Below are 22698 nucleotides of genomic sequence, written 5' to 3' on the forward strand. Positions count from 1 at the left end.
ACCCAGTGGCAGGAAGGTTTCAGGTTTAGATTTTTGGGTGGCCATGCTAATGCATCCATAACTGAAAATATTTACAGTAACTGTTTTCTCTGACTTAAAAAGTCAAGTCTCAAGAATCTGACCTGAAAAAAAAAATACTTCTGATTTATGGGTTCATTTATATGAATAAGTTATGTAGTTATGCATTTAATTAACCTGCCTTCATTTGGAAGGTTACAGCTATTTCTAGAGCATCCGGGCTGTGGACCACGTGGCTTTACTGTATGTCTACAGCCCATGAAACTCTTCAGGGGAAGCCAGAAGACTGCATTAACAGCTGGAGCTGACCCCCGGGCACTCTTCCTGGGGCACTGAGTGGCACTCACGCTGACCTAAGCCCTGACAGGAAGTTAGTGATCGAGTCTAGAAACAGATGTTCTGGAGGCCTCGGTATGGTGGGTTGATGTGGACACTGTCAGTTCACAGCAACATTAAACCTTCTTCAGACAGAGTCCCTCGAAGCCTTTCAAGCTCTGGAAACATCAAGGCATCTCAGCCCCCAGGCTGTGCTCACTCTACTGGTTTCTCTCAGACCAGTGGTTCTGAGCTGGTTGGACCTTGGAGGCTCTGTGTTCGGTTACCTCACGCTGCACGCCATGGTGCTCACATTCCCTTCTGCATTCCCACCTCTCACCCCTCCTCCAGTCAAGCCTGTGAGTCGCTTGGAGGCCTGTTCCCCACACAAGCTCACCCCAGTACCCAGCACCGGCCCTTGGGATCTATCTGTGCAACCCTTAGGACAAGTTACAGCTCACAGAAGGCCAGTATTAACCAGATTTTTGGTAGCATCTTGATACTCATTACCCTTTTAACCCCTTGAGATCTATCCCATTTCTCCCCAAACCCAGGAAAAGGCAGCCATCCTGTTCCTGGTGGGTAACGAAGCAGAATGAAAAGTCTCGTGATTCACATTTCAGGGCTGCCACGAGTTCTGTATTTGGGGAGCTGATAGCCATTGTTATCTTCCGTTTATTTGAACTATCCTTTATTCTTTGCTCATACCTTTGAGTTCCGTTCAACACTATTGATTTCCTTGTAATGGAATACGAGGCCCATCAGATCTCTAATGCACACTAAGTTGTGTGTTGTTGGGAGAGGCAATGCTGCCTAGTGATGAATGACTCAGGCTGTGGCGGCGGTGGACACAGGGCCTCATTCTCTGCCTGGGGGTTACCTGCAGTCAAATTGTTTGGCCTCACCAAAGCGTCACTGACCACGCCTAAATAGCAGCTCCTTAGCTTGCCATCAGCTCTAGCCATCCCAGCAGGAGGCCGTACAGGCTTTGGCAGAGCAGGCATCTATCTTGACTGGGGCTCCACACTGGGGACACAGGACAATCAGGTCCCTCTTCTGGTACTCTTGTTTATTAGCTACTCAGCTCCCCTTGTACAAGGACTTGTAAACATTTGCTTGGCATTGTTGTTGTTTAATTTATGGCAGTGAGAAGTCTGTTGGAACATTTGAAGGATTTTGGAGCTCTCTCCCTAGAGTCTAGCAGCACACCTCTTTGCATCATTAAACATTCATAAAAAACGGGTTCTAACAACTTTGATGGTATCTTGGGATCATAATGATTTTTGTGCGAGACATTTGTTTACTTCTGACTAGCTAGCTGATGTTACGGTCTGTTCCACGAATGACTTAAACTCATCAGAAAGCATTGAAGGAGAGCTGCAGTTTTAAAATACACTCACAGAGCTCATGGGTTAAGAGCATACGATGCTCTTATAAAGATCTTAGTGTGTATGCTCTCACGTGTGTGGTCAGAGAGCAACTTGCAAGGATTGTTTCTCTTCCTATTCTTTGTGGATCCTGGGAACTACACCTTGGCCAACAGGAGCACATACCAGAGTGTTCCCTCAGAACCCAGCAAACACAGGCATTTATCATGGTGGCCAATGCCCCAGGCCATGTGACAAATTCAAGAAACAGAATATGTTGTTCAAACTCGATGGAACCAAACCAGAGAGCTGGAAAAATATCCAAAACCACCAAGGAACTAAAGAGCATTAGTACATCATCTGGAAGGAAAGGACGAATACACTGAACTGAGTGAAAGCAACAAGATGTCAGAGTCTGCGGGGCACAGATGAAGCAGCGTTACCAGGGTGACTCGTAGCGCTGTGACAGAAACAGAGTCAAATCCATCATCTGGTGCCCCCCCCCCAACAGCGAAGCAGACAACTGCCCCGGAGAAAGGTCATTATAAAGTAAAAGCAGAAACCAGTGAACCACAACCCACAAGCAATAAGGAAACAGAAAACAGTAGGTAATAAAAACAAAAGCGGTTCTTTGAACAGATCGATAACGGTTCACAAATCTGCAGAGAACACAAGTTATGAACATCGGAAATGAGGCCGAAGGCATCATTGTTGACCTGCAGACGTTTAGAAGGAAGTAAGGGTTGGCGCTGCTCACCTCCAGTGCGCAGGAAGTAAGGGAAGATGCTGCACACAGACATCTGAGAACTGAAATAACATGGACCAGTAATAAAACTAAGTTTACAGTTAAACCTCCCCCTCCCCCAAAGAAATCTCAGTCAGGGCTTGGTGGCTTCACAGGGTAAATGAACCAAACTTGTAAAGAGTCCACACAAGTGATTCGGTCTCTCTTAGTAAACTGAAGGAGAAATCACTAACTACTTCTACAAAGCCCCTGTCATCTCCCCTGGTCCTCTTAGCAAGCAAAGGCTGCTTCACACTTACCAAATGCATTCATCATATAGTGAAATTGGTGTGTGTGTGTGTGTGTGTGTGTGTGTGTGTGAGAGAGAGAGAGAGAGAGAGAGAGAGAGAGAGAGACCTATGAGTGTAAACTCTTAAAATTTACTATAGTGTGTAGGTATGATGGCTGAGGGTGTGCAGCTCACAGAGGAGAGAGGACAACTCTGTGGGGTCTCTCTTCTATTTAGTAGTTCCAAGGACCAGACTCCAGTCATGTGTGGCAGGCTCCTCTACCGAGCCATCTTGCTGGATGTAAAATTCTCAACGGCCTCTATTAGTGAACAGGCTTCAACCCCACACTGCGAGAATCATATACCACGAGCGAGGGCAGCTGCAAACATCAGGGGAGAAGATGGAGTCAACATTTGTAGCTCCTGCGCTACGATCTGTTCCATGAATCAGGCGAGACAAGACAGCGGGTCATTTGTTCAATGGTAAAAAGAGCGAGGATCCCAAAGGCACAGGCTGAGGACTGTGCTGTTGGAAGGCACCCATGTCAAGGGTGTTGGCCATTAAAATGTGCTGTGTTGTGGAACTGCATGCCCAACACTGCATGCCGTCCCCAGGCCACTGCCAGTCCCACAGCCGCTTATGAAGTAACCAATCTAAGGCCAGATATCAATTACAATTGTTTGGCCAGTGGCTCAGGCATATTACTGACGAGCTCTCACAGCTAAAGTTAACCCATTGTTACTCATCTGTGTGTCACCACGTGGCTGTGGCTCACCCCTTCAGCAACTACACAGCACCTCCCTGGCTCTGCCTGCCTTCTCTCCTTCTTCCTTTGGATTTCCCACCTGGCTCTGTCCTGCCAAATCAGCTTTCTTTGTCAACCAATAAAACCAACACATACCCAGAGCCTACAGACAGACAGCCCACATCACATCACGCTTCTCTGGCTGTGACCACACTGGCCTCCCAGGTCACGTTGTTGACACTCCTGTGTGTGTACCTCCTCCTCGCCCCTCCCTTTCTCTTTGTGGATGACTAGAGCTGAGCATGTGCCTTTCCTCTGGAGAGTGAACTCAGGGAGTCTATGGTCACCTAGAGGTCACACCACCAATGGTCTATCTTTTAGTATTTTGGGCATAAGAGAAAAAAAAAAACCCACAAATTTTCTGAGTCTTTTGAGTGAAGGACGTGGCTTCTTCCAACACTATCTTAGGGATTAGCTCAGGGCCGGAAGAAAACAGAATAAGACTGTCCATAGGACAGCCCTTGGCAGTGGGTTTCTGAGTGATGAAGCTGAGGCTCAGGAAGGTTCCACCATACCCACAGTTGGTGAACAGTGGCTCTCCGTGTGCCACAAAACTCGCCAGGAAAGTAATGTCAGCTAAAATGTTTTCCTGGGGAAAGTTTTTAAGGTTTGAAACACCCAAGTTTGTAAACATGACTATTAGATAAACTTTTCTTAAAAGGTGTAGGGTAGGAGCTCTCTGCCCTTACCATTACAAAGCCCCAATTCACACACAGCTGGACTTCAGTGGATCTGACACGCAGGTTCTGAGTTCACAGAGTCCGTCAACCTTGAAATGGAAAAAAGTGGGAAATGGGTTTGTAGTAACATGTAAGGACTCCACCCCCACACCCACCCCTACACCCCATCCCCACACCCCTACCCACACCCCACCCCTACACCCCACCCCTACACCCCACCCCCACACCCCATCCCCACACCCCATCCCCACACCCCACCCCCACACCCCACCCCCACACCCCACCCCCACACCCCATCCCCACACCCCATCCCCACACCCCACCCCCCACACCCCACCCCACACCCCATCCCCACACCCCACCCCCACACCCCATCCCCACACCCCACCCACACCCCATCCCCACACCCCACCCCTACACCCCATCCCCACACCCCATCCCCACACCCCACCCCCACACCCCACCCCACACCCCATCCCCACACCCCATCCCCACACCCCACCCCCACACCCCACCCCACACCCCATCCCCACACCCCACCCCATCCCCACACCCCATCCCCACACCCCATCCCCACACCCCACCCCCACACCCCATCCCCACACCCCATCCCCACACCCACCCCTACACCCCATCCCCACACCCCACCCCATCCCCACACCCCATCCCCACACCCCATCCCCACACCCCATCCCCACACCCCACCCCTACACCCCATCCCCACACCCCATCCCCACACCCCACCCCCACACCCCCACCCCACACCCCATCCCCACACCCCACCCCCTACACCCCCACCCCTACACCCCATCCCCACACCCCACCCCCACACCCCATCCCCACACCCCACCCCCCACACCCCACCCCACACCCCATCCCCACACCCCACCCCACACCCCATCCCCACACCCCACCCCACACCCCATCCCCACACCCCATCCCCACACCCCATCCCCACACCCCATTCCCACACCCCACCCCCACACCCCACCCCCACACCCCATCCCCACACCCCATCCCCACACCCCACCCCTCCACCCCACCCCACACCCCATCCCCACACCCCATCCCCACACCCCACCCCCACACCCCACCCCCACACCCCACACCCACACCCCATCCCCACACCCCATCCCCACACCCCATCCCCACACCCCATCCCCACACCCCATCCCCACACCCCATCCCCACACCCCATCCCCACACCCCTACCCCCGGGGTTTTTATTTCCTAAACAACACAGCACTTACTCCACATTGCAGCACAAGTCATCTAGGGAGGCCACAGGTTCTCCACAGAACCTGCGATGCCCGGGGACTTGATGGGCAGGTGATCCCCCTGTGTACTGAGAACTGACCCTGCTTACAGAACAGGCACTGTCCCATCCAGAGGCACCACTTGGTAAAGCTTGGCAAAGGGGCAGTTAAGTGGCCGTCCTCCTTCTCAGGGGTAGACAGGAACAACCCTGCTTCTCTGTAAGAATCATACCTGCTTTAGGATTATGTATTTTAATCTGGATGAAAATCTTTAAACTCCTTTTTCTGTCATATATTGTCCTCTGTTGAGAATGTGTCCCCCCAAGGAAACAAAGCCAAGAAGAATATAAAAATCAGTCTCTGGGGCTGGCCTGGGCTTCTGTGGGGACACTGAGATGATCCAGTCCCCTGGGGGGGGGGAGGATGGAGATTTTCCAAAGGACAAGGCTGTTTTCAACATTTTCATTCACCAGAAACTCTAAATAAGCCAGTGTTTCTTCATCCACTGTCCCCCCCATGTGTCCCCAGAAACTCCTCACTGCCCCCCGTGTGTCCCCAGAAACTCCTCATGCCTGATTTAGAGGTACACTTACATATAGAACTGGGTACTTGTGCTCAAAGCACAACTCAACCATCCTTCTGATGGTGCTAGGAGGATGGAGATGGGAAATGCCTTCAGCATCATCAAGGCAAAACTAAGATGTCTCTGAAGGCTCAAGGCTGCTTCCATTCCTCCAAAGCCGCAGACACAGCCTGAAGCCTCTTGGGCATGATCATGTGTCTCCTGCTCTTCCTGGGCTGCAAACAAAGGCAGACACATCGGAATTCAGGGAGAGGGAAGCTCAGATACCAGTAGAGTGAACCAAGTGCTGAATAAGCAAGCGTAAGCATGGCATTCTCAGCCAGGAGCTGTGGTCAGACCTGGCCCTTTACTCCTGAAGCCACCTGAGGGAATACTTGACTAGCTGTTCCTCCCTGCAAAACATTTCCATTTAGTTCCACCCCACCTCAGGTCCCATCGGTCAGCCTTGATGAGTTAACAAGGTCCCCAGAGAACATTAAATGATCTTCACAGACAAAAGCTGAAAGGAGCCTCACCCTGCATCTTTCACTAACGTCATCACCATCACTGGGACCAGCACAGCCCGGCCACTGGTTAAAGTGCACTGACCTGATACACCCATGGGCAGGACTCGTTTCCATTGAAGTGAGAGGATGATGACAACAGCCATTGCCATGCCCCCCACCCCGGGACGGACACACACACACACACACACACACACACACACACACACACACGCACGCACGCACGCACGCACGCACGCACGTGCACACACACAACAAGTGCCAGGTGCCCCCGTGGGAACCACACTCACTTTGTGATTCAAGGGCTTGCCTGGGGTAATAGAGCCAAGAAAAGCCAGAGCCAGGGGATTCTGCACCCCCACCCAGGTCACCGGGCCTCCCAAGCATCGAGAAAAGGATAGCAGAGATGGCTCTTAGCCTCGGCTGGATTTTGGAATTGCCCGGCAGATTCTGACTTTGTGGGTCTGCGGTGTGGACCTGGCTTGAAAACCTCCATCACCCACTGGTGAGTGGATAAAAAAACTTGTCGTGAAGGCTCACAGCCTGAGTTGGAGGTCTGGAACCCAAGGTGGAAGGAGGGAACTGACTCCCACAAGGTGTTCTCTGCCCCTCAGAATATAAGAAACACTTGACTGCTCCCCAGGTTAAGGGCGCCTGGCTTCAACCCTTCGCCATTTGATCCTGCTGCTGTCCCATGACTACTGAGATGTTTCACAGTGGCATCTGTTGTTACAGTCCCGATCCAGGGAGAGACGTGCTCGCTCGGCCCTGCGTTTGTGACTGAAAAGCGGTGGACATTGCTTTGTAATCTCTGTACCTACCGTACCGTTCCTCCACCCTCTTCACACGCGGCTCAGCCCTTGTCATCGAGAAACGTTTACCCCGAGTCTTCCATGGGTCTGTGCGTAGCTCTCAGCCTCGTCTTCGTGGCTGAGAACAGGTAACACAGTGTCTGTCCTGTCCCCATCACTTGGCCCTGCTTCCTGTTCCTTAGGTAGGCAATCGAGTCTTCCCCTCAGCCACGCAGCTGAGCAAACTGAGGTTTGCCGGGATGGCAGGTCAGCTGAAATCATCCCCAACAACCTATTTCTTTACTGTACTTCTGAGTAGGCAAAGGATGGAGCCCTAGAGAACCAAACACTGGGAATCTGAATCAGTACCACAAAAGCTGGTATAGGCTGATATGGGCCACTCTCAGGGCTGGAGGAAAAAGAGGGCGTGGCCTCTTCCCCAGTTCATGAAACTTTGGGAAACACTGAGCAGCTGAGTCTTGTAGGTCACTTTTATTTTGTTAGTGTTTGAAAATCTAAAGGTAAAAAGGAGTGAAATCAGTATTTTATTAACTAATCATAAAACAGTATCCTAACGTGTAAACAATATGAGAATGAATGACATTTTCTTAGACTCACACCGAGTCTTTGAGTGGAGTGCCAGAACGCAGGCACCTTGGGACGGTGCCTGAAGTGGCACTTGGTCCCGCAGAGTGACAGGGCCTGTGGCTGTTTTCTAGAGGAGACACCGGCTCCTTGGGGACACACTGGCTCTTCACTGGCTCACCATGGCACACACAGCTTGGCCCTGCCATCAGGGCTGGAGGCTGTTTCTAGGAACTGGGCGACTCCAGCTAATTAGAAGCCAATCACTGCACTGCTTCTCTTCCGCTCTCTAGGCTACCCTGCACCATAGCAGGCTCTCTCTCTCTCTCTCTCTCTCTCTCTCTCTCTCTCTTGCGCGCACCCGTGTGTGTGTGTGTGTGTGTGTGTGTGTGTGCGCGCGCGCGCGCGCATATGTGCAGGAGTGTGTGTGTGTGCGCGCGTGTGTGTGTGTGTGTGTGCGCCTTGTGGGTGTTGTGTCTTTCTGTAATAGTGCAGGCAGACAATTCACTGCTTTCTAATTTCTACCTCCTGGATCCTCTCAGGATGGTACAGGGGGATGTGGGGAACAAAGCCCTCAATGGAGTAGTTTCTTTCCACTTAATTTATGCAAATGCCTTGTAAGAGAAAACTCACCCTTTGTCTCTTCCCCCAGCCTCTTGTAATGAGCTGTGCAATAATATTTTTTTTTGTTTAATGGAATGAGGCACTTCTGAATTAGTGACTAACATATTTTTATACTGAATAAATTTCATTAATGATTTTTTTTAAATCACTGTTAAGCCAGTTGAAGTGTCTTATTAATGACTGGTGATAATCCTCTCTCAAAAGCCGTCCTGTAAAAATCGACTGCAGACAAGAGACCCATCATCAAAGAAATACAGATGTCCCAATGCAAGCCTGATGCACAGCCAGCCGTATGCTCCCTCCTACCAAAGCGCGAGGTGGAAAAGCATTCCTCATTCTTTCTTCCTTGACCCAGAAAAACCTTAGGCAACTTTGGAGTCATGAGTGAGCTTGCACAGCTGGGGAGGGGGCCACCATTCCTACACCTGTCCCCAGGTTGTCACTGTGCCTTCCCCAGGCTGAGGGCAGCAGCCTTGAGCTCATCCTTAACTCCTGGTGTGCACTATGGTGACACAGTGAGTGTTCACTGATCAAACATTAAAGGTTGCTCAGCAGTGTATGTCAGAGCTAACTGAGCCTAATAAATCCGGGTGTTCCTTACTCCAGAGGCCTCGTGGGTCCTGACTCCAAGGCGGTGAGATGAGAAACAGGTCCACAGTTAACAGTAACCAGCTGTCAGACCTGAGCTGAGTGTCTCTCCTTCTTTGTACTTCACTTTAATGACTGTGTGTCCTGCAAGCAGTGACGTACAGATACAGAAAGTGGGGTATGGAGCTGCTGGGGTTGTTGGAGGAAAAGTCTGTATAACAGTCCTGTAACCTGCACTGCATTTCCTCCAAGGAAGTGGGAGGTACTCAGCGGCTCCTTCCCTGGAGACACAGAGGAGAGCTGCCTGCCAGTATTATGGGTTCTCCTGAAAAGGTTTGGTGGGTGGGGCAAACCAGCTTATAATTCATTCTCTCAGTATTGGGAACTTCAGGGCTCCCCTCCCACTCCCCCAAGACACACCTGTGTGTCTCATTTATTCCTGCCACAGGGGCAGAGTGACAGCTGAAGCCTGGCCCAGGGGAAGGCTGCAGGGATGCTTCTCACCTTTCTGTAGCTGGGTCCCGGCCCAGAGTAAGGCCCCAGTCCCTGGAGCTGTTTGTTAATATGGATGTCACTACCCCCTGGGACCTGAGCTACCGGCTGCTTTGCTCTGTCAGATGAGCCACAGCTGTGAGACAGAGACATGGCTCTTGTCTGAGCACCTGGAGAAGAGACAAACCCTACTGGGCCCACAAGCAGTGCCGTGTATATAAGGGGAGCTACTGGGTCCAAGGTACAGCTCCATTTAGTTGAAGGCCAAATGGGGAAAAAGGAAAATAAGCCAAAAATTGCTACATAATAAGGAATATATGCCAGGTTGTGGTGGTGCACGCCTTTGGATCCTAGCATTTGGGAGGCAGAGGCAGACGGATCTCTGTGAGTTCGAGGCCAGCCTGGTCAACAAGGGCTAGTTCCAGGATAGGCTCCACAGCCACAGAGAAACCCTGTCTCAAAAACAAAAACAAAACAAAACAACCCAAAACAACAACAAAAGAACATAATAAGAAAGATGCATCAGATTCTCGGGTTAACAGACCTTTGAAATCATACTGCACAGACTAAAAAATTTATCAAAATTAGACATCATTAAAAGCATAAAAGGGGGGCTGGAGAGATGGCTCAGTGGTTAAGAGCACTGGCTGCTCTTCCAGAGGTCCTGCGTTCAATTCCCAATAACCACATGGTGGTTCACAACCACCTGTAAAGACATCTGGCGCCCTCTTCTGGCATGCAGGCAGACATGCAAGCAGAACTCTATACATAAATAATATTTCTTTAAAAAAGGATAAAAAGGACATGAAGTAGATGGCACTGGGGAACAAGCAAACCACTCAGGCTGGTGAAGTCACAGATCTCGGAGAAGATCCTGAAGCCGATGCACAACTCCTAACTGAATTCTCTAAGTATTTGTCCTCATACCCACAGAGAAGTGCAGTTCTCACTGCTGATCAAGGGAACCAGTCAGAATGCAGAGTGGTGAAGCCCAGTTCCCAATGGCGACAGTTCCCAACACCCCGTGCACTGAAGGCTCAGGGAGAAAGTGGGGATGGGAAGATTGTAAGAGCCGGGGTCAGGGAGCCGCCGTGGGACCATGCCTCCCAGTAACATCAGAAGCCACAAAGAACTGTAGTCAGCTAAGGATGGCTGAGAGAGAGAAAGAAACAGTCTTCCCCAGGGAAGAGCACACCGAGTTGTTATCCAACACCAAGTGATCAGTCCTGGAAGCATCCTGACAAGTAACATCATACAGACTGAGCATCTTATATTTAGGAATGTTTCTGTGTGCACACACACATAGGCATGTGATAACAACCAATGGAAAAAAGAGGCCGCCATTTTGGAGGAGGGAAGGGGTGTGGGGGGGAGGGCTTGTAGGGAGGGAAGGGGAAAGGGGAAATGATATAATCAAAATCTCAGAGATAAGAAATAATGGCTTTAAAATGTGGAATAGAGGTGGGAATTTCATAAGGAAAAAGCAAACTTTGGGTGGAAAGGACTGGGTGGCTGAGATGGGTAACAGGAAGAAAGGTGAGGGACATAAGAGCAGGGGCTGCAGTGGAAACAGAAAGGGCAGGCTGATGCAGGGGACTGATGGATGGAGACACAGACAACCCCCGAGAAGGATGAGCAATGCTAGGTGAGGTTCAGGGTCCATCTAGTCTCTCCCTATGCCCTCATCCTGGCGGGCTGCTGTGGGTTCCCAACATGTGCCTCCAAGGGAAGTTTGGTCCGTCCTGCATCAGCTGCCCCGGAGCAAGGTGGCTGTCCATCCTCAGCCTTCACCCATTTCAAATGGACCCTTTTGTCCTGCTTGTTATGGCCATGTGGTTCCATCCCAGCCCTTCTGGGAGTGGCTCAGTTATGGTTATGTGGTTAAAGATGAGATACTAGCAGAACTACTATGCTGAAATAGCTTTTATTCGAATAAGCAGACTTGTCCACAGCTCTGTTTGCTGCCACTTTCATTACTCAGAAACCCGAGGAAATATTTTTGCATTTTTTTTTACACCCATATTGAACAGCCTTGGCCTGACAAGGCACAGATAGCTATCATCAGATTGTCTCTATACATGCTCCTCGAAGAACCTGTCCTCATTTTAAATTCAACACATGGAACATGATTTGAAACCCTAAATAAAACAGTCCACAGCAAAGCAAAGCAAAGCAAACAACAAAAAGCCAAATAGGCCCAGGCTCTCAGGAACTACACCAAATGTCGCCACCGCAGTCACCAATGTGGACAGTATCAGATCTAGGGAGGTGACTCCATCAGTAAAGTGTCCACCGTGAAAGCATGAGGACCTGAGTTCGGGTCCCAGCACTTGTGTAAAAATCAGGTGTGGTGGCATGTGTCTGTCATCCCAGTACTTTAGGGGTGGGACATCCAGACAGTAGGGTCCTTGCACCTCTGGCCTCCCTATACATGTGTACATGTATTTTCTGCATGCGTGTGCACAAAGTTAGGATGTGATACTCTCAGAGACAAACTTCATATCCTTAGGTATGAAGATGCCAAGTCCCATTGGTGGAAACGTGGTGGCACCTAAGAGTGATACCAAATTGCATTTCACAAAATAATCGCAGGAATTGCATTTCACAAAATAATCGCAGAAGGAGGCAGATCTTTGAGAACTGTTGGTTGTTTGGAGTAAGAGCCCTTCCTGGAAGGCGGAGCACCATGTTGTCATCTTCAACTTAATGTCATTGTGATGGTCTTCTGAGATGGGGAGAACAGAGGGCAGGAGTGGGGAGTGGCCGGCAGGTGCGGTGTAGTAGCAGAGCCACAAAAGGGATCTCGCCATGCCAGGACCCACACCTTACTTCAGGAAGCCACTATTCCTTCCCAACTGGCCGCTCCGGCTTATTCAGGCGGTGGGATGTGGTGTCTGGAAGTGACAGGCCAAGGGTGGCTAAGCTTGACAAGCATGCAGTGGCTGCAAAGGTTCCACCACATGATTGTAAGCTGTCTTATCCCATCAAGGAGTCTATTTATCCCATAGCACCAAATGACGAGGGGCAGAAGTAGGGAGCCAGGACTCAGGGGAACACAAATAGAGTGAAGAATGAAGACCCAGGCAACGAACGGTCTTGAGGTGCTGTGTGAAGGGGCTCACACAGCTGCCATCTGTCTGAGTTGGAGTTCCTGACAGCTGAAGCAGAGAGATCCACAATCCTCATCTCCCAGAAAGCAAGCCGAGTGCAGAGACAGTTCTCAGAAAGTCCCCACATAAGCGACTCTGGGGGCGGAACCGATGATATCAGGAAAACTTGACCGCAAATAACTATCAGATTTCACTGTTCCCTTTTTTCTCTCTTTAGCCGGTCTCGCTATACAGTCCTGGCTGGCATGAGTTTGTGTTGACCCTCCCAGCTCTACCTCCCAAGTGCCCTATTGTAAGCTCCACCCCTTTCCTTTCCTAACAGCAAAGTTTGATGGAAACCTTTCCCATCAAGACCTGAGGGCATGAGACAATGCTCACGCCATCAAAGCTTGTTTGTCTAGGTAAAGTGCATAAACTTCCATGGTCTCACTAAACCCCACCTTGGCAAGGGTGGGCTTTAGAGCATCCAGAGGCACAGGTGTCCAAATGCTTCTTGGGAAAACTTCTCTTCATGGATGTCTTTTCTTCTCCACAAACTCTGTGTAAATTGCTAGGCTTGGACAGCTCATCTTGGTGACCCATCTATCGGGCTGTGCTGGTTCTGGCCAGCAGGGTGGCCATGCAGCCCTCAGGCAGCTCAGTGGTCCCAGCCAGCTGTGGCCCATCTCCCTGCAGCTAAGAGGAGTGTCAGCGAGGTGGGTGGCACCAGCGAGAGGGGACTTTGGGATGCTGCTGTCCTAGCTCCCAATGCTCCTGACCCCAAGGGAACTCAGCACTTCCCCACACACTGGCAATCCAAGTCCTCGGCTATGTTCCATCTTTCCTGGGTAGGGAAGAATATACCAGGACAAAGAGCAGGGCCAGACTGGGTGTGAGTAGAGGTGGGGTGGAAGTGGTCACTACAAAAGCCCACTGCAGCCCTACCAAGGGGAGAAATGCAGAAAAGATAACAGGACAGCCTGGAAGGGCCTGCAGGCTGACACAGCCCTGGGGCACCAGCAGGGACCTGGGGCCTGGAGGAGGTAAGTGACACTTTAAGTGCCTCACTCCTTGCAGGTCTGAAGGGGCTTGGAGAGGTGGGACTGGTCTAGCCATTGAGGCTCAGTCCTGGAAGGCAGAAGACTGACCTCAGTGCCACAGTAATTCCACCCTAAGCCTTGAAACCAACTCCCTGCACCACTGCTCCGAGGCATCTTTTACTATGACACCCAAGCATGCTGTGTTTTCTCCTACAGTGACTAACAGTGGTCCTCTTCCCATCAGATGCACTCACAGCATCCGTCCGGCCCAAGCTGTCAGGGATGACAGTGCCTGACTCCTCCTTCATCATCACGGTGGAGCACCCCTTCCCAGCCACCCCCTTGTCATGGGTTTAATTACTGCTTCTCCTACTTCATAACACAATTAATCTTTCCCTCTGGCTGAGATTTACAGCCTCAGAGGCCCAGGGGATTTTTGAGCAATTCACCTGCAGCCTGGGTCTCTGATTACCCAAAGGGAGCTGTGTACAAAGCCCACAGAGCACAGACAGGCTTTAGGGTGGCTTCTTGTCACTGCTTGCACAGCCCTAGACTTAGGGACAGTGTCAGGAGGGGACCAGAGAGCATGTGATCTATTTTCTTAAGCTTATGATAGAAGACAGGTGCCTCCAACAGAGTGTGCTTGTGGGGAGGGGGGGCAGGTTTTCCCACCTGACCGCTGACAGTCCACAGCCAGCTGACTCCATCACTGTGGGCTTGTAGTAAGAGCAGAGTACCAAGGCAGCAGGAAGGGTCCAGGACAAAATACCTGCTTCACTATCCTGTCCCCAGTGTCCTCCTTCGGGTATGGACTTGGTGAATTAATCCACAGATGAGGCTAGCAAACTAGTGATCCAATCTCGCTCAACTGCACCACAGCTGGGACCCAAGCCCTCTGCACGCGGGACTCAGGTTGTTTTGAGGCCATTTCTGAGTCAGGCAGAGGCAGCCACTGAGAAAGCCTGCTTGCCTGTTAGACACCTGCAGCTGGTAAAATCATAAGGTGATTGTTTCTTGTAGTTATCCCCCATTTGAAAATATACCTTGCTGCCCAACTTTGGCGAAAATAATGGGGGACTTATCTACAAGGATACGGCAAGCATTCTGATTTCATGCCTTTGACTTTAGCTGTCTGTTTATTAGGCCTGTCCCCCAACTTCCCACCCCAAGCTTTGAGATGGTTTCAAAAACATGCAGAATAGACCTATGTGAAAGCGTGAGAGGAAGACCCAGGAACCTCAAGTCCATAGGGAAGGACCTCTGGGCCACATCTGATGCATAGAAGGATCAGAAAGAGCAAATGCAACCCACCATGTCCCCTCCCACCCTAGACAAAGTGTGCCTCAGCCCGTAAGTGTAAAGGTCATGATCATGAGCCCACATAGGACACAGTGCTGTCACCCCAGTCTGCACACAGTGTCCTTGCACCTCAGACAGGGATGATCCAAAGCGGGATGCACAGACCATACAGTGGGGCTACACTGAGCACACAGTGCCAACTGGTCTACCTAGCTTTATTATTTGACTGTTAGGAGAATCATGTAATGACCCTTCATGCCAATGGCCCGATTTCCCTCATCTTGTTTCCTCTATTTGCATTAAACCCCACCATGTCCTCCCAACTCCTAGGATATGAGAAGGCACATCCTGGACACTGAGCTGCTTCACCTGTAAATAGTTCCATATGAATCCTCTAGGAGGGCCTTACCCAGCCTGGCTGCTATGCCATGCCACGCCACGCCACACTTTCTCTGCAAGGAAACATGTGGGTTGGTACATCTGGAGGGACAGAGGCCCATGAATTCTGCTGCTAACTCCTCTCTTCTCCCTGAGACTTGATCGTAACACTCACAAAGTAAGCCTGGAGTGGGGAGTGTCCTTCTGTTTCCCAGACCCTGTGTTTCCTACAAGGACAGCTAGACTCTCTGAAAGCAGAGAAGAGCAGGCCTGAGCTGGGCACTAACAGCAATCAATGAGAAGTAGGGCCCACTGTGTGTATAAGACCCAGGCTCGGCTTCCAGAGGGCTTGAATGAGAAGCTGCCAGAATTCACTGCCCAGCTTAACTGGTATCATTTTAGTGGAAATGTTTTTCTGCCTGTCCTGTCCTAGAAGCCCCACCTTGGCCTCCACAGAGTTTGTTGAGCATGCCATCATGGCCCTTACCACCATCTTTGAGGTAGACATTATTAGTCCCACAGGTGATCCGTAGGTGGATGCCCAGTGTAGCCACGCATAATACATTTACGACCACGTCTTCTCTCCACATACCTGGTGAGGGTCAGCTTTATGAGACTCTTCTACCCCACTAATGTTCATTTAATTCCCTCCCTGAAGCCCATTGTCGCCGAGGGCACCCCTGCTGACAGGTCCTCTGTAAGTCTTCATCAGAGTGACATCCTGGAAAGGGCAGGAGGAGCCACAGATCACCCCCTGTGCGTGTGCACAGTCATTCACTGACAGCTCTTGGGCTGCTTTTATGTCGCTTCAACAAAGAGAACAGCTGCCAAGAGAGTACACTGTCCCTACAGACTGCCCCAGGCTGGCAGCAGCCAGAACCTGCCACGGGGGACACAGCAGAGGGAGAGGCCAGCTCAGCTTGGCCAGCCTCTCTGCCCTTGTCTGTGTGTGGAAGCTGTAATTTTGAAAGCCCTCCTCTGGTTCTTTGTGGGCCCGTAGAAGATAAGGAAGCAGCAGCAGCAGCTGGCTGGGGACCAGATCGGTTTGCCATAACCAGCAGGCAGCTTCCTTCACAAATTATTGCAACCCTGGACAGCCATTATCATCCCAACTGCTCCCCGCTCACTACTTGGACCCTTGGGCTGGAGTAAGAGAAACAGATGTCCCTTCTGTTGCCTTGTTCGTTGGCCAAGCTGTCTTAGGTGTTATTCACAAAGCGTAATACATATGTGTTGCTTACTATGTTTCTTTTTTTCTTTGTATGTTTCTGAGACAGTCTGGCCTTGAACTCACAGTCCTTAACTATGCCTCTGGGGTGCTGAGATTATAGGCATGTACCACTGTGGCCAGCTCTCAGTTTTTTTAAGGTGGGGAACAAAGAGTTTCTATTTTAAAACAAAAACAAGAAAGTAAAGGCCCAGATACATCGTATGTCTGTCTGTCTCCAGGACCCTCACCTGAATGGGGTGGAGGTGGTGTTTGTTTTTGGCAGACAAGGAAAGCTGCATGAAGGCACGCTGCCTTTGGCAGCTTTCTCTGAAGGCCTTTCGCTATTCTTTCCTCTTGTTTCCCAAACAGCAAGTGAGCATATTGACTTCTAAACAATCACCGTAGTAAAATCCAAAGGCTGTGCAGGGACTGCTGAGTACAAATGTGGCCCTCCCAGGAAGGGACAGAGCAGGGCCAGGCAGGCCTTGCAGTCATGTTCAGTGATTGCTGGCTGGGCAGATAGGTCACCTGTAGAAAGAACAGTAGTAAATGGTTCGTTTTGTCCAAGGATGCTCGAAACTATGAAGCCTACAGGCAGCTTGGGTGGACAGGTCAAAAGTGATTATTTAACTGCAGTATCTCCACGTTCTCACCATTAAAGGGTCCATCATGTTAGATGGGCATTTCTTGCTGAGAAGTTTGATGTCTCCAACCCTGTCAGAGTCTGAAAGCTGCGCCCTCCCTTCCTTCCAGAGAGCAAGCTGGTGATGTCTCCAGCCCCATGACTTGACACAACCCCAGAAATGTCACTTGTCTTACGGGATCAGAGCCCTGACTCCTCTCGCGTACACAGAGGAGTCTGTACAGGTTTTGTCTGTCCAGCACATGGCTGCAGAGTAGAACCCCATCCACTTGCAAGTCACCAAGCTTTATGCTCAACAGTTGGCATGTTCACCAGCTCCAGGGCAGCATCATCTGTAATAGGGGATGCTTGGGGTTCTTATTTGATAACTTAGTGCAGGTAAAATGGTTCTACAGGGCTGGGTTCTTGCATTTTTGATTATTAAAGGAAATTAGTGCACCCATTCCTGTTTCTTTGGTTGTCTGTTGACATTTATCATTCTTTGCCTGCTCTAGTAAATTGGGATCTTAATATTTTTCTTTTTAAGCTAAACTGAATTTTACAACAATTTTTCACAGCAGCTGTTACCATTTTTCATATATGTCTCACATATTTTCTAGTTTTGTGTTTGCCCTTTAATTTTGCATGTTTATTTGTAAAATAGTTTCATTTTTTTGTCATCAAATCTGTTGGGTTTTCCTGGCGGTTTGAAATGTGGGAAGCCATCCCCCTCTGCAGCATTGATGAGTATTCAACCCCACCTTTAGTTGGTCTGAAGCTTTTGAGTCAGGATTAGCGCTCACTTTAGATTGAGCTGTAAATCACTTTCTCTAACCTTCTGTTCGCTTCCCCTTTATTTCAGGCATCATCCACCAGATGAAAGGCGATTACGACACAGCCCTGAAGCTCCACAAGACCCACCTGTGCATCGCCCAGGAGCTGAGCGACTACGCTGCCCAAGGCCGCGCCTACGGGAATATGGGCAATGCCTACAATGCCCTGGGCATGTACGACCAGGCTGTCAAGTACCACCGTCAGGAGCTGCAGATCTCCATGGAGGTGAATGACCGAGCCTCTCAGGCTTCAACTCATGGAAACCTGGCTGTAGCCTACCAGGCCCTGGGCGCCCACGACCGGGCCCTCCAGCATTACCAGAACCACTTGAACATTGCCCGAGAGCTTCGAGACATCCAGAGTGAGGCCAGGGCACTCAGCAACCTGGGGAACTTCCACTGCTCGAGAGGAGAGTACGTCCAGGCTGCACCCTACTACGAGCAGTACCTCCGCCTGGCTCCTGACCTCCAAGACATGGAAGGAGAAGGGAAGGTCTGCCACAACCTCGGTTATGCCCACTACTGCCTTGGGCACTACCAGGAGGCTGTGAAATATTATGAGCAGGACCTGGCCCTGGCCAAAGACCTCCATGACAAACTGAGCCAAGCAAAAGCCTACTGCAACTTGGGCCTGGCCTTCAAGGCTCTGCTGAACTTTGCTAAAGCCGAGGAGTGTCAGAAATACCTTCTGTCCCTAGCCCAGTCCCTGGATAATTCCCAGGCTAAGTTTCGAGCCCTAGGGAACCTGGGCGATATATTTGTCTGTAAAAAGGATGTAAACGGTGCAATAAAGTTCTACGAGCAGCAGTTGGGCTTAGCTCACCACGTGAAAGACAGAAGGCTGGAGGCCAGTGCCTACGCAGCCCTGGGTACCGCATACCGAATGGTTCAGAAGTACGACAAGGCCTTGGGTTACCACACGCAGGAGCTGGAGGTCTATCAGGAGCTGAGCGACTTGCCCGGGGAGTGCCGGGCTCACGGGCACCTGGCAGCTGTCTACATGGCCCTTGGAAAATACACAATGGCGTTCAAGTGTTACCAGGAACAACTGGAGCTGGGACGGAAGCTGAAAGAGCCCAGTCTGGAAGCCCAGGTGTACGGCAACATGGGCATCACCAAGATGAACATGAACGTGATGGAGGACGCCATCGGCTACTTTGAACAGCAGCTGGCCATGCTGCAGCAGCTCAGCGGGAACGAGTCCGTGCTGGACAGGGGCCGGGCTTACGGTAACCTGGGCGACTGCTACGAGGCCCTGGGGGACTACGAGGAAGCCATCAAGTACTATGAGCAGTACCTGTCTGTCGCCCAGAGTCTGAACCGCATGCAAGACCAAGCCAAGGCCTACCGGGGTCTAGGAAATGGGCACAGGTATGGGTCTAGATACAATGGCAAGAAGAGGAGCCGTGGCAGGGAGGGCAGCTGCCAGCCATGCCTCTCATTTTCAACAATTCACTGGGTTAACTGGGTGATAGTATTGCTGTCACGTATGAAAAACCACCAAAGCCCAGAGAGGGTGGGTTAGTGCCTGAAGTTACACAGCCTCAAAGGACCAGCTGAGAGTCAAACCCAGGGCTCAGACTTCACGTTTAGCACACAGTGATCAAGACGCAAGCGTTTCCATGGACGGGGAGATGGGTGGCTCTGCTTAGCTGACCTCTGAGAGTGCCCCACACTGTATGAATGTGCGTAGTTATTAGTACAGCATTTGGTAGCCACCAGTTACTCAACCCCATCTGGTAACTGATGGACAGGAAACTGGTCCTGTGCATACAGCCTCACCCATGTTGGGCACTGGCAGAACCGCCCTAACAGTACCGCAATGCTGCACTGAACACACACCCATCCATCTGCTGTGGGACGGAGAAACTGAGGCTCAGTCAGTGAAATCCACATGCCCAGACAACTGGCTCCATTTGACACCAAAGGCCACACTCTTCCCGCTCTTGATCATATAGTCTCTGAGCAGCAGAATAAAAGGCCCTGTTGGCCGAGGGGTGCCTCCCTCCATGGGGGGGGGGGACCCAAGAAGGTGCCAGTGTATATAGACAGGGCCTCCCCTAGGAGCAGGGATCAGGGCTCCTGGAGTGGAGGAAGAGGGTCAGACTAAATCGTCACCCACAGACTCCTCCAAGAAACTCGGGCTGAGCAATTTACAGCTCCTATAAAGCGATCTCAAAAGCACCGGTCTAAGCAGTAGTGGAGACTGGGAGACCCACGTCCCAGACCTTGCTATCATCGTGCCTATTAATATATTTTATGTTTCCTCGGGGGTGCACATCCCACTGAATTGCAAGCTCTTGGGAAGGTCACTAAGGGATGACTCTTGAATTGCTTTCCAGATTATGAAATTCCCCTGCATCTCACTCTAAGGGCACATGATAGATTTTAGCCAGAGAAGGAGTTAAGAGCTTCTATAGTAAGTGACAGTGACGAATGCTTTTCATTTTCTCAGGGGCTTTAGCATGTCTGCACCTGCACGGAATGATCTCATTGCTTCTCTGTCTGCATCCCCACAGGGCTACGGGGAGCTTGCAGCAGGCCCTTGTGTGCTTTGAGAAGAGGCTCGTGGTGGCCCATGAGCTCGGGGAGGCCTCCAATAAGGCTCAGGCCTATGGAGAGCTGGGAAGTCTCCACAGCCAATTAGGGAATTATGAACAGGCCATTTCCTGCCTCGAACGCCAGCTAAACATTGCCAGAGACATGAAGGACCGAGCCCTGGAGAGTGACGCGGCCTGCGGTCTGGGGGGTGTCTACCAGCAGATGGGGGAGTACGACACAGCCCTGCAGTATCACCAGCTTGATCTGCAGATTGCAGAGGAGACCGACAACCCCACATGCCAGGGCCGAGCCTATGGGAACCTGGGTCTGACCTACGAATCCCTGGGTACCTTCGAGAGGGCAGTGGTCTATCAAGAACAGCACCTGAGCATTGCGGCACAGATGAACGACCTGGTGGCCAAGACAGTGTCCTACAGCAGCCTGGGAAGGACCCACCACGCCTTGCAGAACTATTCCCAGGCAGTCATGTACTTACAAGAAGGTAGGCGAAAGGCTCCATCAGGGGAGGTCTCACAGGCCACATTGTCCCCACCAGGCATCCCCTGATGGTTTTCACGGTGCTTCCTTGCTCTGTCCCAGCAGGGCTCTAGACTCTAACTCCCTTCCTCTCTCCGTTTTGGTACCTGCCCCTAGCCCACTGCCCAAACAGCTGATGATACCTTTGGCTTGTCAGAGCAGCAACTGGGCACAGGTCAGACACATGCTCACCAACTGTATCATGAGGGTCTACTTCAGAAACAAATCCAACTGCCCCAAGCCCTGGCGACTTAGGAGATACCTAAGCATCGCACTTGGGGTTCTCAGCTCAGGCACTGTAGCTGCTAGCCCAGCATGTCTGCTTGGGGCTCAGCCAGGCTGCTTCTGAGTGTTTGCTCTGACAGTGAGTGCACAGACTCAAGTCAAGGAGCAGGCACTTCCCTCCCTCCACTGCTACCGGAGTCTGTCAATCATCCGAGCCTAGTGAGGCCTCATGCATGCCCTTTCTCCATGAGCCAAAGCCTTTCCCCTCTATCTGCCATAGCTCTGCTCCTGAAGCCCTCACAAGTGCAAAGGGCCTCTGAGTGTAGGGTATGGGTGTTGGAGGGGGAGGGGACACCACTCAACTAGTGAAGGACTTGGCTCCAGGTATCAAGCAGAAACGCCTTTGTAGGGGTGTCCCCCTGCAGTCCCTCTGGTCAGATTTTAGTTCTCCCAGCAATACTCAGACAGTCCTGTTTTTACTACCCTCCCCTGCCCCCTTTTTTCTTCTTTTTTAATTGTTCTTCCTTTGGCAGTGGTAAGAACCAAGCACACGTTAGCTCATTTCACATACTAGGCAGATTTGCTACCACTGAACTGTAACCATCCCACCGTCCAGCCCAAGAACCATTCCTTTATCTCCATTTTTGCAGCTCCATCACCAAGGCTTGGAGAAGTACAGCTATTAAGTTGGTTCACTGCAGAGCAGGCCCAGCCTGCCTGGAGTTGCTTCTGCCCTCACAGACACTGCAGGGCTGTGGGCAGCTGTACCCTATTGTTCCCCAGCCCTGGGGATGTCCTTAGAGAAGGGAGGCTGGCATTGATGCTCTGTACAGGCTTACATTGCAGACCTCCTGAAGCTGGGGCCACCGTCCTGCCTCTATGTGGCTCCCTCTCTGCAGGTGGGGCTCTGTACCTGTGAAAATGAGCCTCGAGCTTTGCTTAAATTCTAGTATTTTAACAGTCCCACCACCCAGGGGTGGCTTTCAGTTGAATCTGTGAGATCCAGCATTTGCAACAGATACTTTTATTGTTTATTCCCCCCTGAAATACCTTCCCATGTAGCAGCTGGTTTGACTGGGGCACTGTCACATAATTCTATATTTAGAGAACATTCTGCAGCTTGATTTTTGTCTCTTGTGGTAAGTCTTGTAGCGTTTGTTTGGTGGAGAGGGGGGTGTGACCAAGAGTTCCACCTGGGCCTAACCAGGTGTCTATAATATGCTATGAGCAGGCTCAGATGAAGGGCACCTGAGGAGCTCTCTGGGTGCTGAGCGGGAGGTCCCACAGCCTCTTGCCCCAGAGG

General features: G+C 51.0%; 1 protein-coding gene across 4 annotated transcripts in view; it reads left to right on the forward strand.

Moving 5' to 3' along the window:
- Window positions 1-22698, forward strand: part of Ttc28 (tetratricopeptide repeat domain 28) — a 368181-nt gene that overhangs the window by 302125 nt on the left and 43358 nt on the right. For all 4 annotated transcript variants that reach the window (XM_051176415.1, XM_051176416.1, XM_051176417.1 and 1 more), the window contains 2 exons: window positions 18122-19463; window positions 20612-21135. In XM_051176415.1, the coding sequence (XP_051032372.1) occupies window positions 18122-19463; window positions 20612-21135 (1866 nt within the window). The remainder of the gene's footprint in view (window positions 1-18121; window positions 19464-20611; window positions 21136-22698) is intronic.

This window comes from Phodopus roborovskii, unplaced genomic scaffold, assembly GCF_943737965.1.
Source record: "Phodopus roborovskii unplaced genomic scaffold, PHOROB, whole genome shotgun sequence".
NCBI lineage: Eukaryota > Metazoa > Chordata > Mammalia > Rodentia > Cricetidae > Phodopus > Phodopus roborovskii.